We start from the raw sequence: 18,862 nt of genomic DNA, 5'->3' as shown, positions 1-18,862 counted from the left end.
CCTCATGTTCAAGGTACATTTGAAAATCATAAATCACGACAATAGCTGAAAAAGAATTAAATCATCATGAAATTAAATGTATTACTACGAAGAACAATGGAGGCACGCAGTCAGTGCGAGATGACGTCACCGCTACACACAAGAAAATGAGAAACATTAAACCTTTTATTCACTCATTCATTCTTAAGTCAGTGGCCATGATTCATTGATATAATAATTGACAGCGGCATGTTCGTGTTTATTTACACACACCGCGTCGAAACATTTGTAGAACAAACTATCTTTTTATTCAGTCTTGGTGTATTTTTTTCGGACAGATCGTAAAAATTGTAAAAAAAAATATCTAATGCCGTTTCTTTTGAAATCATTGAGTCATCAAATGGAATACAATTCAATGTCTCGACACATGTGGAAGATAAATGAAGTTTGTAAATATTATAAGTCTAATAAAAATATCATCAAACAATCCCATGTTTGTATAATGATAACGACTATTCTTGCAATGTTTTTATAGCACAAACATGAACATTGAATCATTGTTCGATGTGTATTTCGTAGCCTCTTCAATTTAAAATTCGCAAAATGTTTTACTATCGATAAATTTGTATTTTTTCAGCTTTCTCATGAGTTTTTTGTTATTATTCATAGTGGGAATTTTTCATTCGTACCTGATAATGTAGGTGGATTTCACTAAAAAAATATTCATATTATATCAAAACTTTGAATTTATCTGACTACTAACAAGCAATTTGCTATCAAATATTTTCATTTTCATTCATATCATTGATTAAATATTTACGATTTGAAATAAAACGCAGCAAGTGATTGGAACAAATAGACTGCAATATTTATTGAGGCACTAACTTCCATAAAAATAGATATATCTGCAGGAAGCTCATTAATCTATCATAAATATTTCTTAAGAGCTGATGTTAAGCTGGTGAGCAGAGAAATGTCCAATTTTGGAAACTCTTCTTCCAAAAATGTCAAATTCAAGCAATTCTTCATATCGTTCATTTTGAGAGCTGCTGCCACATTATTTCAAATACAGTACTCTGTCTATGACCATCTGCTTACATTCTCATTGCAAGATTTTTAATTTTTAAATAGCTTCTTCTTTTTCAAATCAGTTGATACAGCACCATATTACTTATTAAATAGAAGTTGAACATATGTACATGTTTTTTTGATTATTTTAAGTGCAAAAAAGAAGAATTTTTAATAAGTGTTTTATGAGAATGGATTTATGAGCAGGATGTACATAAAACAAATTTTGAGTTTTTAAGAGGAAGTCTAAAAAGAAGAAGCTTATTCAAGGAACTGAATATCGATGAGGTTTTTTTAATCGAAAATTTTAGAACTGCACGTCCATGTTGCTAATAATAAAATTGAATGAACAAGAATTTAATTTACGTCAGATTCATTCGTTCCCTGTGACCTTCTCACATGATGGATTGAATGATGAAGTTTTTTTTTTCTTTCCTGCTAGATTGTGAGATTATATAATGCTTTAGAAAAGTGATTAGATTCACTAGCATGACTTTGCAGAACTATTTATAGAAGCTTCCAAGTTGTTCATATTATCTTTGCTGCTAAGCATTAAACCAGAACACATCCAGTTTAACTTTACTTTTAATAGAGTTTTTAGCGTACAAATGTGTTTTTCCTCTATTTTATAGACTATTTGGTACTTTTTTATGGAAATTTCTACGCTTTAATCTTATGAAGATAATCACAGAATTATTTTATTGGATAATTATTTTAATGAAATTTAATTTAAGGTTTTAAAGTAATATAATTAAAAGAATTATTTTCTACGTAAGCTGTTAACTTTAAGTCTTTTAGCGTCTGCTGTTTTTATCATAATTTTCAATATTTACTCCTTTAGTCTCCCTTAAGAAGAATTCTGTAAGATTTCTGTGTTATTTGTTAAAGATCAAATTCCAAAGTACAGCTTCCACAACATCATAGCTTCCATTATGTATGTTAAACATTTTTACTGTGCGAACTGAATTTTCAGTTCTGAATTGACAATTTAAATTTTGTAAAATAATGATAATTAAATTCAGATGACGGCAATTAAGATAATTAAGGAATTTTATTTATCAAATAAATTCTGATAATGTTGAACAATACAAAGTGTGGGCTATAAATTGTAGTTGTTGGTTTTGTGATTCATAATAAGCTGACTCTGATTTGAGGCTAGGCGAAAAATTAAATTTCAGAGCTGATTTTCGTAGAAATCTAGTTGAATTTCAATGAGTCTTAAAGCAGCTTTTGAACAGATTTCATCCAATCACATTGAATTGAAAAAGAGCTACTGACAGAAGCTAATGGAAGAAAATTGACTTGATCCGGCAATATCTATTAAATTTAATTACGAATATCAAAAAGTTCCAAAATAAACTCAACACCCACAAAAGTTAGTCTCGTAGAATAAATCACATAATCCAATAACTTTATTTGTTGATCAATTTTGGTCAATCAGATGCTTCAAAAGAAATACAAAAAAATTATGTGCCGATATTTTTATGCAAATTTGTTGCTTTATGGTTTACTGAAAAATTTTTATGCTTCAAGAAACGAGGAAGACAATAAATTTGGTTACGAAATAAAACAAATAATTTTTTGGGTTTGCTTATTTTGGATAAAAAAATGTTGGGTAGTCAAATGTATCGTCTTACAATCTAAATAATAAAGCAAAGGTTTTTATGACCTAACCAAATAATAACATAATTTCCTTCCCTTGAATTTCGGAAATAAATATTCTGACAAAGTCTTTTTAATCCACACGAACAAATTGCAGCAGAAACACAATATTAAATCCATAAAGCAGATGAAATGAGCGGAAGAAGTAGGTATATACACAAAATTCTGTGTATAGGAAAAGGTCGTTAAAATTAAACGCATTTCATACTAATGTTTTGATAATCATAGCTACTGGAGAGAAGGAGCTATAAAACATTCCCATACATTTAATATATTTATCTTTACTCTGACATTATTGCACCAAAAACACAATGAAAATGAAATTGAAATGAAAATTGAAGAAAATTCCACATAGAAATAATGAGGAAAATTCTAGCTACTCTTGGGGTAGATAAACAATTTTATATCTATATCCAGAAAGGGGAAGAATGAAAAGCATATTGCAGTATATAAGGGAGTTTCCACTTCCTGGATGAATTCTCTTTTTACTTCCACATAATTCTTCTGCTTAAATTTTTTACGCTTCATTTTTACGATTATGAAACTCTTTTTATAAGTCGCAAAGATTTCTCCTTGCTATTTCCTTGGTTTTTGTGAGAGAATTCATCCTTGCTATAATTTTGGCAGATTCGTTCAGAAATTTCCAATGCATAGCATCCAATCTCTCTAGGGTCAATTAGACAATAGTCAGTTTAATGAAATGTCTACCTGAAATTGTTGAGTAAACTTTTGGGAAATTCATTAAAATAAAAAGGAAAAATCTACAAGACATCTACTCAAGGGATTAGCAGATACATTCTGAGGATGATGAAGAAATGAGAACAAAAACGTGAAGGAAAGAAAACTTTATCTTGAAATAAAAAGAAAGTAAAATTGTTGATGATTCAAAGTTATGAGACCCAAATGGGGTTTCTATTCTCCCTTCATACTTATTCCTACTTTCTTTTGTTATATTTTTACCCCTTAGGGTGTTTCTGATTTGCTCATTGCATGATGAAAACTGAAACAAAAAGAAAGAAGAAAATTGTGGCACCAGCATGATTCATACGATGAAATTTTTCTTTCTCGCCCCCGACAGAAAGGGAAACAAACGGACATTAGAAATTGTTCTACTTCAAAAGAGAGTTCATCGACACTTTCACTGGACATGAAGTGAAATAAGTGAAAAGAAATGAAGGAAAAATTTTTATGATGCAATAAATCCTAAATGAATATTTCAACGCCATTATATACATTTTTTTCATTTCTTACCTTACCTTACTTCATACAAATATTACTCCATAAAAAATACCTATATGTTTCACCTGGATGGTGATGATCATGATGGTGGTGGCAGTAATATTGTTGTTGATTCCTGTGGTGTAGGCAATTTTCCATAACACAAAAATGTCATAAATATTTTTATCGTACAAGAGTTGCCTTTAAAATGAACATGCTGACTTTTTTATTTCATCTTTCTGTAACCAAAAGCCAATGGCGATTTTAAGCGAAAAGATGTGAGATAAAGCGAAGAATGATTCTAAGAAGGAACAGATTTAGGGATCATAATGACTGCATTATGAGACATTTTGATTAAAGAGTTGATTAATTGCTGTTGATTCATGAAATCGATAATTTAAGAATTTTAATGGATTCAATTCAATGGCATGGACGCTGAATGTTTTGACTTCCATTCAATTGCAGTTCAAGATTCCTAAAAATAATGATATGTCATTAGCCTGAAAAAACTCGATTTAAGTCAAACCAAATTTGTTAATTAATGACAAATATTTTTGTTCTAGATGTTGAATAAATAGTGATTACTATTTGTCTAGTTCCAAGCAGTTGTTTAACTTGCTTTGATAATTTATACAACTATTCAGTAATAGCATAATAACATTGTTCTTAACAAATGCTAAACAGAATCGTAATGAAGTCAAATATTTAATTGAGTTCAAGAATAAATAAATTGTTCCTTAATGACCACAACATTAAATCAAAAGTCTATAATTAAATCTTTTGATCTCAGTTATGGCAGATTTAACACTTAAAAATTATCCACCTTTAGTTAAGGCTCATTTAATGCAAATTGTAAACGTGAAAAGTACCATTCGGGAATTCATTAATTAAGAACCTTCTACCGCACTCATTATTATCTGTTTAAAGCCTAAAAAATACTGAAAAAAATTCTCGTTCTGCTCGCTTACCTAATGGTTCTATTCATTAATCCTTTTTTTTTGAGCACATAATTAATCTCCCAAAACAATATGCTGATGAAATTAATTACTGCTTATGGTTTTTAACAGCATTTTTTGTGTGCTTGCCTCGCAAAACAGCCATAAATAAACAAGTTTTTTCATATCAAATTGCCTCTTTTATTCTCCTCTTCCATCATCATTTCATGTACTTTTAATTTGATAGCAGAATTTTGTTAGCTGGAAGGGTTTCAATTATACAAAAAAGTGCACATATGAGAATAACTTTTTCTCACTGTAATGTTAAAAAAGAATTAATTGACGCCGCATTGCCTTGTTTGCATAATGTCAATTTAAACTTTATACAGAGAGTATTGTAAAAAGTACATAAGCAAAGTTGATAGATGGATGGAGAATTGGATGTGACATGGCAAGGAATATGTTATTTAAGGCAAAATATTCGTCGATGGAAATAATATGAATGATTGATGACAGTCACACCGATGTGATGTATGTGAATTTGTAGACACAACAACATAAATCCTATACAGGAATGTCAGAGATAAATATTTGTCATTAAGTTAAATTTTTTAAAAAACAATTTTCTAAATAACAAGTCGTGATGAAATCATTAGCTTAATCATAACAACAAACTATCAAGTTCATGATACTCGTTATTACTTAATGTGTTAGGAGTCACATTTACTTATTACACAGAATGATTAGAAATGAATAATATTATTGTCATCTTTCTTCCTTATCGCAATGTGCTTACAAACATTCTCATTCTTAAAAGATTCATTGGTGTGACAAAGCTCATTAATTAAAGTTAATTATGCTTATCGCCACGGAACGTGATAATCAATTAACGCAGTATAAAAATGAAATTTTAGAATCGTAAAAAATCATTTGACACCCACATAAACAATTCCTGTGTATATCTGACAGGTCTGTTTATGCTCGATTGATCTTACATTTCATTTACTGCACGCATTTAGCTTTCAATGTGGAAATCAATGAGTGCATGTAGTTCGACGAGCTTTAATGATGTATAATTATGACCCGAAATGTGTTATTTAATGGGAACTGACTAATGTGTTTTCATAAGGTTAGTGATGTTCTGACTAATGGCGAAAAGATATAATAATTAAGAAGATTTATTGGGTGCTATTATTTGTATGTCATAGTTATATGCTTCTTTACTTTTTGTGAAATTTTTTGGCAAGATTTTGATAAACTACAAGCTTCTTGTTTACTTTATTTAAATAAATATCCTCAAAAGATTTCATGGTCTTTTAACAGACATCATTTATCAGAATCAAAATCTCTATCCGTCCTTGTATTAATCCGGTCTATACAGACAGCAATTTAATTATGAAAAGTATTTTAATTTACATTTTATATGCTATGTACTGATCCAGATCATTCAACACATAAAACTCAAAAGTTTCGTAATCGGATGTATAAATGAGTTTAGAGAACATCAAAAAGATTACTCAATAACGTGAAAGTCATTCATTCATTCATGAATAAGAGAATATAAAATGACAAAAAATAAGAGTGGCGCTGATAAGTAAGAATAGAAAATAGAAGGCACGGTTATTCTTAAAAGTTATGCATGACATTTGAATAGTACACACGATAATCGTATTAAATTACAATGCTTAATTACCGTGAGCATTCAATAAGCATGCTCTTGGTCACTTCCTCTATAAAATATGAAGTTCTTCATTGTATCAACAAGAATGAAGTGCTCAATTGGATTAAGTTATTCTTAGTCATAGAATGTAATTCTAAACCTTTGTATGCTCACACTGTGCATTACTTAATTTTAATTTATTACATAACGAAACATAAACAGCGTTAAACAGAGTGAGAAATTTATATCTGGCATAGTTGAGTAACATATCTGAAAATGTCGGGTGCGTGCCAAATTTTTATGTTAATTTCTTCATACATGAAAACTCTCAATTAGCATTTACCAAGTCGACATAAAAGACTTTGATTAGCAACACCCTGAATAATTATTAGCAGGCAATAAACAAAAATTACTATTCCGAATGAGCTATCGAGATCGAGATTGAACTGATTATTGTAAAGTGCGAATTTTAAAATTAAGTAATTAATGCACAGCAATTATGCGTTAAAATGCTTTTTATGGAATTTACCTGTGTTACTAATTCGCTAAAAAGCACTATGAGTTCGGATTTTAATTAAATCAAGTCGGGACCATTTACAGCAACCAACATTTTTTATGTCTCTTAAAAATTCATGTTCAACCATGTGTTTAGCGGTCGCGAAAAAATGCCATAAATTTTTTTTAGTCTGCAACTAGAACGTGCTTTTTTTGTCAAATGCGAAAAAATGTTGAACTTTGAAAATGAACGCAATGGAAGCAAAAATTCAAATTTGGTCATTCATGAAATTTTTTCAACCAAAAATCACGAAATGTGAATCTTTTTTTTATTTGATTGTTGCAGATTCAAGTATACACGACGAGAAGTCATTTAGTCAGTCAAACAAACAATAAGCAAATAAAAGTATGGATGAGGAGATTTTAAAAACAGTTGAAGCAGTATTGGGCAAGAATATTGAAATTGTTGACTGTCAGAAAACAAAAACAGTTCAGGAGGAAGAGATTTTATTAATAAATGGAAAGCCAATAAAACTTGAAGGCAGCGATGGAGCGGCAATAAAAAAGGCTCTTATGACAGGACAAATTCCACCTTGTGATTTGCTCAATCAAATTTTATATCAAGCTGGAATTCTTCGACAACCAGTTCACTTGGAAACGACATTGAGTGTCAAATCAAGTCTGACAACGACCGAAGAGATTCGAGTTGCCCGGAATGGTATTATTCTCGATGAGAGATCACTGGAAACAAAAGAAGATAATTACTACACAAGTGAATGTACTGAAGTGTGGGAGCCTATTGGAAAGGTCACAACAGCACTTAAAGCTTCCAATGGAATCACAGACGATTACTGTCTACCATCAGCTGATGAAAATTTGACATTTATAAAGCGCAATAAAACATCATCATCCACACAAATACCGCCAATGCGTCAAAATTCTGTATGCACCAATGATTCAATATATTCATCATCAGCATCGTCATCATCGCGTCCGACAAGTGATTTGTCTGTCAATATAAGTAATAGTGACATGAATCTCTACGATAACATTCAGTCATATCTAATAAATAATCACGGCCATTCAAATAATAACAATATTCATACTAGTACTTCCATTGATCCAAAACTCAATCAAAGTTTGAGTTGTGATTCCGGACATCATGACTATAGTCTCACATCGACAACTGTTAACGATGATGAATACATTATTCCATCAACTGCAACTCAATCATCTATTGCAACCCAAAGTTCTTTTAATGGCAGCGAAAGTAACAAAACTGCAAATTGCTCAGCCGCTTCAATCGACGAAATTGATTTTCAAAGGTGTCGCATTAATGGCGAACCGTTATTAATTAAATTGCAGCCACAACACTATTTGGTATGATGATCAATTTATAATTCTCATTATAATGGAAAGATAATTGAGTTTTTCTGGCTGTTTGATGGGAAAAGTTTTTTGGGAAATAGGGAAATGCTCTCATCTCTCTTAATAAATATTAATGAACTTGATGATGATGCATGCTATTGAGAAAATCCTGCACTCTAAAATTAGAATGTATGAAGAAGCATAAAAACTACTCAGTGCTCTTATGAGTGTCATTATTTTTTATGTTGATAAATATCATGCAGTAAAACTTTATCTGTTCTGAAAATATACAATTCCTGTCTCGTACAATACACTGTGCACTTATGTAAATATTTTGAATCATTTGCAAATATTTGATATTTTATATCAATATTTACTACTTGACGTAAGGTTCTTGAAAGTGATAATTACAGCAACCTACACAATTATTACAAGCTTGTACATTTCTCCTTAAAATCACATTTCACGTCAAATGTTTTACATTTAAGAAAACAAAAGGCATATGTATAAAATTTTACCTAAACGTTCAATGCCTCAATTACTAAAAGCTATGCAATAACCTTCAGATTTTTTTATACATCAAAACCTCCTTACTTACTCATCACTACTCAGTTTGATGAAGCGCAAATGTTTTTGTTTCTATTCAAAGACTTTTCATGTATTAACACTAAAGTCATTCATACGAAAACAAAGGCGAATTGAAAAAATTTTAATGGATTTTTCTATTTTTAAGTTTTCTATTTCTTTCAAAGAAAATTAATCCCTATGTCCATGAATACTGCGCTTTTCAATCATTTTTTTCTACATGTGAAGTTCATATGAAATTTCTTTTTTGACCGCCGTCTGCATTCTTTTGAGAAAATAAAATTATTGAGGAAGTCTGAAAATAGATTGAACACAAAATGAACTCGAAATTTATGCGACTTTTCAACCATAAGAATGAAATATTTTCACTGCTGCATTTTTTAATATTATTTCATTTAAAAAATAAAATATTTTGTCGCACTCAGCATTTCCGCATTTTCCATCATTAAGAGTCAACAAAAGCGTCTGCCAAAATACTAGAAACAGTCTAGTGAGTTTTACGTGTCTACAATAATTTTTTGTTTTATTTTTCCCTAATATGATTCATCATCATCTGTCAGTTTAATTGTCTCACAAGAGTATGTGAAGAAAGGTACAATACACTGTATGTTTACCGGTAAACTAAGAAATTGTCGACATAATGCGTGGCGTAAATTAATATTCGCTGTCAATGCCAAAGACGCTGTATTTCTTTCATCATCAATTTCACATCGCAGCAGATGGAAAATAACAAAAGATGAAGGAAGAAAATTGAATGTATTTCCCTCAGACTCTTGTGATACAATTTATGGAAGTGAATTCAGTTACGGAGATTTCACATATATTTATATAATTGTATGTCTGCATAAGTTCTCATCTATTACAATCATTTATTCAAAATGTCGTCGGCATTGTCATGACATGATTCTTCTCGTATGGTATAAATATCAATTAAATTGAGGAAAGAAAACGAATGAATGTAATTCGTCCCCTAAGTTCCACCATTAACCTTCATGAAGATGAAAAATGATCTCTTGCCATTTTGGTTGGGTATTGAGGGAAATTATATGTAAAGTATAGCATGCATACTCAACTTTATTGTTGTACAATGTTTTTATTTCATTAATGACTCAAAGATCATCGTCAATTTCATGGATGACAGAAAATTTAACGAAATCATTTTTGCGGTCAATGATACTCATTATTATTTTTTATTTTTTTCTTCCATTACGTTTAGCCAACCATTTTTGGCACAGTGGCGTCAGATCAATCACCCAAAGATATTTCCAGTCGACGAGTAAGTGAAAAAAAAAATTTGAAATAATTCTATGGAAATTAATTAACATATCTATACGATTTCAGGGCCTTCCACAAACTGTGTCCGGCCATCAAGTAATATCATCCACCGACGAATTCGATTCAGATGAGAATGTAAGCAATTCTAATAAATTTATTTTAAACTTGTCACTCGCATCTGCAAAGGGATTAAATTTTTGTTCAAATGTTATGCTTATGTCCAGTTCCATCTATGTGACTTATGTAATGTCATAAGCATAGAAACTAGAGAGAACACAAAAGTTTAATAATAATAAAAACAGTCATTGTAAACTTCTGTTTTGTACATAATGAATTATGACGTCATGTCATGTTGTGTCTCTTAAAAACAGCCACAGATGTGTGAAGACAAAATTTAATTAAAAACAACAACACACAATTTTATTCTTTCTATTCTCTATACCAAATAGACGCTAATTTATCGTGATGGAAATTTATCGTCAGCTACATTGGAGGCACTAATACAGCACATGGTTCCAACTAACGACTATTATCCAGATCGTTCATATATTTTTGCATTCTTGCTTAGTTCGAGGCTTTTTATAAAACCATATCAGTTATTATCGAAAATTTGGGATCATTCACAGCAGCAACAGAATTTAAAATCATTTATTCAGGTAAGAGTTGAGACACAAGCTGCTAATTTAGTACATTAAATATTAATTAATGCTAATTTCTTATTTAAATAGCAAAAGCTTGCTCAAAATAATCCAAAGTTGAGTCGATTTTCACAATTTTTAATACAGTTGCTTGCCGAATGGGTCGACACGTTTCCATATGACTTCCGTGACGAGCGACTAATGTCACAAATTAAAGAAATTACACAAACATCTATCCAAATAAATCCAAATCTTCGGACGGAAGTTTCACAACTACTGCAGAATCTTTTGTCGAAACTCCAAGAGCTCGAACAGTACGAAGAGCACTTAGAGAAATTGAATCAACAGATGAGTAATGGAAAAGACGAATGTGATTCAACAAATAAATCGCCAAATAATGCCAATGGATTGCAACAGCAAATCTCTGTTCATTCTAATCATAGTCATAAGAGTAATTCATCAAGTAGTTCCCTCGTTGTCTCCACACTAAGTCATCAAAACGACATCTCCGAAATATGTTCATCGCCCTTACTTCTTGCCCATCAATTAACTCATATCGAACTCGAGCGTTTGTCACACATTGGACCGGAAGAGTTTGTTCAAGCCTTTACAAAAGAACATCCATCAATTGAAACATCGTTTAAGGATCTCAAAAAGACACGCAATTTGGAATCGTATGTGACATGGTTTAATAGATTAAGTTATCTTGTTGCCACTGATGTTATTAAGGTAATTGGGATTTAATTTACTTGTAGAAATTTTCAGTCATTTATTCTACTTCTTTCTTTTCATCTCTATAGCATCCGAAAAAGAAGCAGAGAGCGAGAATAATCGAATTTTGGATTGAGACAGCACGTGAGTCATTTAATATTGGTAACTTCAACAGCTTAATGGCAATCATTGCGGGACTCAATATGTCACCTATTTCAAGACTTAAGAAAACGGTAAATTTGGATTTTTATGTCAAAAACTTTAAAGCTTAAAATTTTCTTATTTTCTTAATTCAGTGGGCCAAAATCCAATCTGCCAAATTTTCCATCCTTGAACACCAAATGGACTCATCGAGTAACTTTAGCAGTTATCGTTCAACATTAAAGGCTGCTATGTGGAGGTCAGCTGGTGCCACAGACGAACGTGAAAGAATCGTTATTCCATTTTTCTCACTACTTGTTAAGGATCTCTACTTCCTCAATGAGGGATGTTCTAATAAGTAAGTTTAAGAACCTTTTAAAAAATTTATAAAAATTTATTAACATTTCTTCTCGTTCTTAGACTGCCATCCGGACACATAAACTTTGAAAAATTCTGGCAATTAGCAAAACAAGTGACAGAATTCATGGCGTGGAAGCAAGTCACGTGTCCTTTCGAAAAGAACGAAAAGCTCATCAATTATCTCCAAACGACCAGTATTCTCAACGAATGTACACTAGCATTGGCCTCATTCGAATGTGAACCGCCTGAAAATAATCACGAGAAAGATCATTATAAATTTCTTAAAAATGAAGTGCAAAAATGAACACCCGCACATATAAAATCGTATAGATTTGATACAATCGATAAATTAATTGATGACCTAAGATTATATAGATACACATATATAGAAGTTTACATATATGGATGATCACAAACACACAAAAACAAACAAGAAGTATTCTCTTTATTTTCAATGTGATTGCTGCTGCTATATTACACATATTTACTTATTTATTATTAAGTGTCAATGTTTTTCAATATCGTAGTTGGACAAACGCTTGCTGCTTTCGTATCATATGAACAGTAATACACATATTTTTATATTATTTCATACGGAAGTGCGAATATGAGTAATTTTTTTGTGCTTTTGTGATTCGTTGTGTTTCTCTGTCATGTTTTATTCAACAGTTCCAATAACTCATTGGCATTCGGATGACATGAAATGGAAATGAGTAGAGAAATCAAAAAAATAATCTGTTGTCTTCAATGATTTCACACCTTCACGTAAAAATGGATATGACAAAAAAAGGAAGGAAAATTTAATTTGTTTTGTTTTTTAAGTTTGCGTACCTGGCTTCTAAAAAATCATAATAATAATAACATTAATATTAATTATAGTAATTAATAAATGCATAACAAAATTGATGATGATTGATGTCAATTTAATCAATATCTCCAATAATAAAATTTTCAACTTGCATGATGGAAAATAGAAAATATTATTTTTGATAATAAATGAAGCATAAACATGCTCTAGTTCTGAATGTTTACTTACTTTCAAAGTAATATTCGAATTATTTCTAGAGGTATTAATTAATTTATGAACGAATGACAATTTTGTTGATTTAAGCACAATTATTGAAAGTAAATTGGAATTGATTTGGAAAGATGGTGGAAATTTATGTTGGCGTAAGCTTCTTTTCATGAAAGAAGCTTTAAATTAGACTTGAATTTTCACTAAAACTACCATCCAAGACGGGCAATGGCAAGAACTTTGGCAATGTATTTCGTTTAATTTATGAATCTAAAATTAATCAAAGAGTTCTAAAACATTAAGAATGAATGAAAATTTAAGCATAAATGAAAGAATTAATCTAGTCACTAATACATTACGAAGTAAAGAAATTGAAAAATAATTGGATTAAACTTTTTTCTAGAAATTAAGATTTGTAATTTTTATTAAAAAAATTAAAAAACAAAAATATTTCTAAAATATTTTTTCACCAAACAAACAGTTTAGTTTCTGTAAGCAAATCCTTCCGAACATGGGAGCCAAAAATAAAAGAATTAAAATTGAAATTTGATGTTAAGTGGATACTAAGAAGTTTAATTTAAATAATTCTGTGAATGCAATAAATAATTTTTCTTAGTACTGCAACAGAAAATTTCATTTCTGTTTAATGTTCAAAAAATGAAATAGAAATTAACATACATAAGCTAAAAACTCCATTCCAATCAAATTTTTGTTAGGCGTCAGCATCTGTAACAGTAATGTTCCAAAAAAAAAACACACACACAAAGTATTATATTGCATCAATCATAGAAATACAATAAACTCAATCTAGTGCAGTCGTTATAAATTCATCAAAAAATTCTAAGAATTAAAAATTATGGACCAATTTTATTACTTTTGGTTATTTAAATTATGCTTTTTCAAAAAAGATTCAAAAATGCAGAAATAAAATTGGTCCACAAAAAACTCAAAAGATTCTCTTAAAAGTTTAACAAAAAATTTAATAAATGAGGAATAAAAGACTTAGAAGTTTAACATTTTTGACAGATTTCATTGTCTTAAATATCAATATCTAAAGAATTTTTAAAACGTCACATGTATGCATGATACTTGATACTTCAAAGAAATAATAAAAAAGTTTTTATTTCATTCAATTTTTTGTTCTCATTTTTTTCTCAAAATATACAAAAATACATTTATAAGATGAAAAATAACACAATAAAAAATCTTAAAAATTAAAATTTTATGTCTTTTTTATTGCATTTTTTGTTTGATTTTTTACTTTTCAGATAATACAAAATTTTTTTTATTCACTGGACAGTCTCAACAATTTACTAAGTAAGTATAAAATCTAATTAAGTTGTGTTTTATGAGACACATTGGTCATGATTCAAACTTTTTAATTTGATTATGAAAAGGAGCCTCAACAATTACGACCGTAAAGTTTCGTCAATCACTTGGGAACAATAACTTGAGCTTATTTTGTACATTTTAATAAAATAACAATTTTTGTGCGAATAAATTTGTCAGGATGATAATAATCCTGTGTATTTAAATGAGTAATTTTACATAAACACCTAATTTTATTATTTTAAAAAAATATCTTAATTTTACAAACTTTTTAACTGGGATGGAAATTCTGGAATATGTTTTCGGATTTAAATTTAATAAATTCAAAAAAGAGCTTGAAGTCGACTTGAATTTTGTATGAAAAAATCGACTCAATTCGACTCGATTTCATATAACATTTGAGTCAACTTCGAGTTCTGATATGTAGTCAGCATTAATAGAATTATCAACCGATGATAGTTGACACATTAAAATTTTCTAGTCGTTACGTCATTTGAATAGCAATGAGGGTAAGGCTGAAGCCACGTAATTGTAGTTTTATCATTTAATTGCTTTAAAATATGTATTTCCATAGACTTTAGAACCTATTTCCTTCTCCAATGTTAAATGCAATAAATGAGAGATCTCCCAATATAGAAATAATTATCATTCACATAGATCTTGAATACCTTTTTTTAATTAAATATTTTCAAATATAATATCAATTTAAATTTCGAATCACAAACTATTTTTGTGCAGTAAATACTCTATTTAAAATTTTAATTGACACGGTTAAGTGGCACCAAGTAACTGTTAATATATTTTAATTTTCTAAATGCTCGACAATAATTTTTAAGTTTTATATGTTTTGTAAATTAATTCACGTAGCTTAAATTTACTATAAATTCCTGATAACCGTCTACTTTGAAAAACCTTATCAAAGTTCTGTTACGAGGTCCCTACGACTCAGAATATTTGGATGCAAATATTTGTAGTAAAAAATCATGGCACCAATACCGCATGCAAATGATATTATTGGAGCAATACTGAGAATGTAAGCAATCTCGATCGAAATTGTTGTGTACATGAAAAAAATTATAATGGCAATCAAATTTTCGATTCCAGTAAGACAATAGTAGAAGAGATATCGTGAAAATGTATTTTTCGTTTCTTTCATTAATATGTAAGTAAATATGAAAACAGCACCGAATATCATTGAGAATGCAAAGCTATGAACGCTCGTATATGAGCAAAACTTTGATCGATCGAGTAGAAAAACCCATAGGGTCATTAGAAATGCATGACTGGCAATGCCAATCAAAGAATAATATGGAAATACTGACGTTAGAAGAACGATTGAAAGAACACGAGCAAATGTTACGAGGAAATGCCAAACACATTGGCAGCAAATGCCTGCAAAACTCAATTGTCTCTTGTCAGGTTGTGCCAGTCTTATACATCGTTGATATGCAGCCATACTCCATGCAAAACCACTAAATGCACTAGATAGCGATAGAATTTGTGCATATGTCGGATTAAATCCTGAATTTACAATTGCTGTCATGTGAATAATCTTATGAGGACACGAATCTAAAAACATTTCTATTATTCTGATAAGTGCAACATCGCTCTCTTCCATTACCATGAGTTTGTAGTATAGTCTTTGCTTCTCTTCGTCTTTGTTACGTTGCGCTCGTAAACTTTTGATTTGATAAATAAGGGATTGCATGAAACTGTAAAAGATATTAAGAACATGAAAATGAATATAAACCAGCAGATTACATGAAAAAGATTGCATACCGTAAAGTGTATGGGAAAATTACGACGAAAAAGATAAGACTACAATATCCTTTCTTTCGCTTGTTGTCTTCCAATTTCGAGTCCTCATAGTGTCTAAATAGAAGCATAGCATTTAATATAACAAAACTTTTTATCATGCAAATACAAACTTACAGTGTAATTGACAAAGCAATCGAAATAAAGGCAGGAATGAGTATGAAGCACAGTGTCAATTTGAAAAATAATATTTCACCTTTTGCATAATATTCGTATGCAAGATAGGCATTGAATAATACTGTAAATAATCGAAATAATATCGATACAACATTCGATACTATATCCAATTTAGTAACACGAAAATCAACTTGTTCATTTAACACAACATCCTTAACCGCGTTAAAAATTTTTGTTGTTCTTTCTTCTCTCAAAACTCTCATTTCCGTAGCTTCAACCATTACCACTTTAAAGATTCTTTTTTTGTAAATTCTTGCACATAAACTTTATGATGTGAGAGAAATCTTTTTGATTGCATTAATTATTTAATATATTCCACTGGTAAATTATTACATTTATAAGGCACATTTCACTGATGCTTATTCAATTACTTATATGTTGCTGACTAAACAAGCTGATGTTGCCTTTTTTGTTTATGTTATTAGCAGTTTTTAAAAGTTATTTATACTGTATCTTTATGTCTCTATATGTGACGGAATGTCCCAATTGTACAATATTGGTAGTGCTAAAGTCTTCACTCGAAATGTGAGATGCATGAGGGTAAAAATTGCATTTTATTGAAGAAATGTCAATTGATTTGATGAAATTGAAATGCTAATGAATGGCTGTAATTAAAAATTCATGAACATTTAATTAGCTAATCTAAAAAAGGCCTTTAAAAATACAGAAAATTGAAAAATAAGTTAAAAATTACAAAAACGCTTTTAATTTAAGGCACATAGCATGTTACCTTAAACTTGTTGAGGAACCTCATACTGCGATCAGCGCCATCTAGGGGTTCTCTTTGGAGATGGTTCAAATTTGAATACCCGCAACAAATATTTCAAAAGCTTTCAAAGTAATAATTTTATATGATGGAATATTAGGTCTTACAATCTTTATCATTGATGATTTAAAACTATATTTAACAAGTCAATTAAATTAACTTAATTTTTAAAATATCAAAGGATTAATGGATATTTAATTTTAAATTGAAGACTTTTCAAAAATTTCGAAATAAAAGTTGAAATTTATCTTAAAAATCAAAATTAAAGTTCATTCGAATATTGAAGATTTATGTCAAATTCTGAATATATTTCAAAACTTCATATAGAACTTAGAAAGCTCAAAAACGATCAATGTCAATCGATATACAAAAAGACAAAGGCCTGCAGTTAAAACTTTAATTCCTCTCACATATCTGATTCTACATCTATCAGTAATTTTTGAAAATGATGAAAATCCTTTGGAAAGCTCATTTTGGAAAACTTGATAAAAATTTTCATTCTCATTTTTTTCTTCTCGCTTCACATGCAATGTGTTAAAAAAGAATCTCCTCTCGCTCACACAGAGTTAATTTTACATTTTCTCTAACATTTCTCTTCAGTCGACGATAGATTTTTCAACAGAGAAGGGAAAGAAAGTCACAAAAAAAGAAAAATAATAATAAGAAACTTGAAATAAATGTACTTAAGTATACATACTTATATATTTTAATAGAATCATCATCATCATTATAGTTTTTTCGTGCATTGTGTACTAATATTAGACACATAATAGCCTTATAATTAAGTAGTCATCGTTTAGACGTTCGAGCATTAAATTTAATTCTTTTGTTTTCCTAATGTCAAGTTAATTCTTTTATTTGATTCCAAAAACAGTAAAGAAAAAAATTAATTAGAATACATTTTATTAAAGAGATTTGAATTTCTAAGTGAAAATATTTTTTTTTATCATTTTGTCCTTGTTTCATGTTTGAATTGGAAATTTTTATGTGATAAAATAGAGAAAATACATCGAAAGAAATTTTGCGGAAAAATGTTCTGTTATCAAACAATTCATTTTTTATGATCAATAAGAAACAAAAACGAAAACACAAAACAAAAAAGTAATAAGTGAGACTGGAAAAAGGAGGAAGGAAGAAGGAAAAGTGATTTATTTTGTTCAACGTCAACATTTTATAACACGAAATAACCAAACTAGACCACCTTACCTAATGCATATGTCTATAAGTGTGTATAAAAGTGAATCATTTTAAGGACAAAAAAGTCTTTGTTGTGCTATGCTGTGCTTTTTTGGACGGTAAATGTCAAAGAGGGGAAAATAAATAGCAGAAGGAAGTTTTTTAATATAAATTCTGCATTCATCGGCCAGACTAGTATCTTACATAACAGTCAACAAGAAGAAAGCGAAAATTTCTTTTTCGCAGCAAGGAAAAAAAAGTTTTTTCTCTCATTTTTTGCGGATGTCTAAAAGAATAATAGCCAAAAACCAGCAGTTTCAAATATTTAACACACACAAAAATGTAAGTACGATAGAAAAACTTTTTTTTTTCACTAGCATTAAATTCTAGCAAGATGAAATGAACTCGAAAAAGTTTTCATTATGGGGAAAATGAAAAAAAAATAAAAAAATCTACATGAATTTTTAATGAAACTTGCGTCTGACACCG

The 18,862-nt window shown here is 29.8% G+C and overlaps 3 protein-coding genes across 7 annotated transcripts in view; 2 read left to right on the top strand and 1 right to left on the bottom strand.

Moving 5' to 3' along the window:
• LOC139088897 (ras-GEF domain-containing family member 1B-like) overlaps positions 1–14,228 on the top strand; it is a 72,076-nt gene extending 57,848 nt beyond the window's left edge. For 2 of the 4 annotated variants that reach the window (XM_070638241.1, XM_070638240.1), the window contains exons 5-11: positions 10,187–10,246; positions 10,312–10,380; positions 10,695–10,901; positions 10,974–11,612; positions 11,684–11,827; positions 11,891–12,093; positions 12,156–14,227. In XM_070638241.1, coding sequence (XP_070494342.1) covers positions 10,187–10,246; positions 10,312–10,380; positions 10,695–10,901; positions 10,974–11,612; positions 11,684–11,827; positions 11,891–12,093; positions 12,156–12,399 — 1,566 coding nt within the window. In that variant the 3' untranslated portion in view covers positions 12,400–14,227. Of the gene's footprint in view, positions 1–7,363; positions 8,398–10,186; positions 10,247–10,311; positions 10,381–10,694; positions 10,902–10,973; positions 11,613–11,683; positions 11,828–11,890; positions 12,094–12,155 lie in introns of all 4 variants that reach the window. The other 2 variants (XM_070638239.1, XM_070638237.1) reach the window with 2 other exon arrangements.
• LOC139088898 (XK-related protein 7) lies at positions 14,197–16,863 on the bottom strand. The gene is made up of 3 exons (XM_070638242.1): positions 16,372–16,863; positions 16,219–16,311; positions 14,197–16,151 (listed from the first exon to the last, which is right to left on the bottom strand). The coding sequence occupies exons 1-3, from the start codon at positions 16,650–16,652 to the stop codon at positions 15,356–15,358; spliced, it is 1,170 nt and encodes a 389-aa protein (XP_070494343.1). The 5' UTR covers positions 16,653–16,863; the 3' UTR covers positions 14,197–15,355.
• An 899-nt stretch (positions 16,864–17,762) lies between these two features.
• The window catches only part of LOC139088900 (glutamate-gated chloride channel-like), a 47,321-nt gene continuing 46,221 nt past the window's right edge, over positions 17,763–18,862 (top strand). For both annotated transcript variants that reach the window (XM_070638248.1, XM_070638247.1), the window contains exons 1-2: positions 17,763–17,876; positions 18,197–18,715. The gene's annotated coding sequence lies outside the window, so the exon portion shown is untranslated. The remainder of the gene's footprint in view (positions 17,877–18,196; positions 18,716–18,862) is intronic.

Source organism: Chironomus tepperi, unplaced genomic scaffold (genome assembly GCF_022539635.2).
Source record: "Chironomus tepperi strain 1889 unplaced genomic scaffold, CSIRO-AGI_Ctep_v1 contig_172, whole genome shotgun sequence".
NCBI classification, from domain to species: Eukaryota; Metazoa; Arthropoda; class Insecta; order Diptera; family Chironomidae; genus Chironomus; species Chironomus tepperi.
Note: the sequence above shows the minus strand (reverse complement) of the source record. Positions and strands in the feature narration are given on the sequence as shown.

Excerpts from the sequence above, each read along its gene's own strand:
- LOC139088898 (XM_070638242.1), bottom strand. The coding sequence starts at position 16,652 with ATGGTTGAAGCTACGGAAATGAGAGTTTTGAGAGAAGAAAGAACAACA. Across the intron at positions 16,312-16,371 it reads ATTGCTTTGTCAATTACACT|ACACTATGAGGACTCGAAAT; the intron begins GTAAGTTTGTAT and ends GCTTCTATTTAG. Across the intron at positions 16,152-16,218 it reads ATTTTCCCATACACTTTACG|TTTCATGCAATCCCTTATTT; the intron begins GTATGCAATCTT and ends TATCTTTTACAG.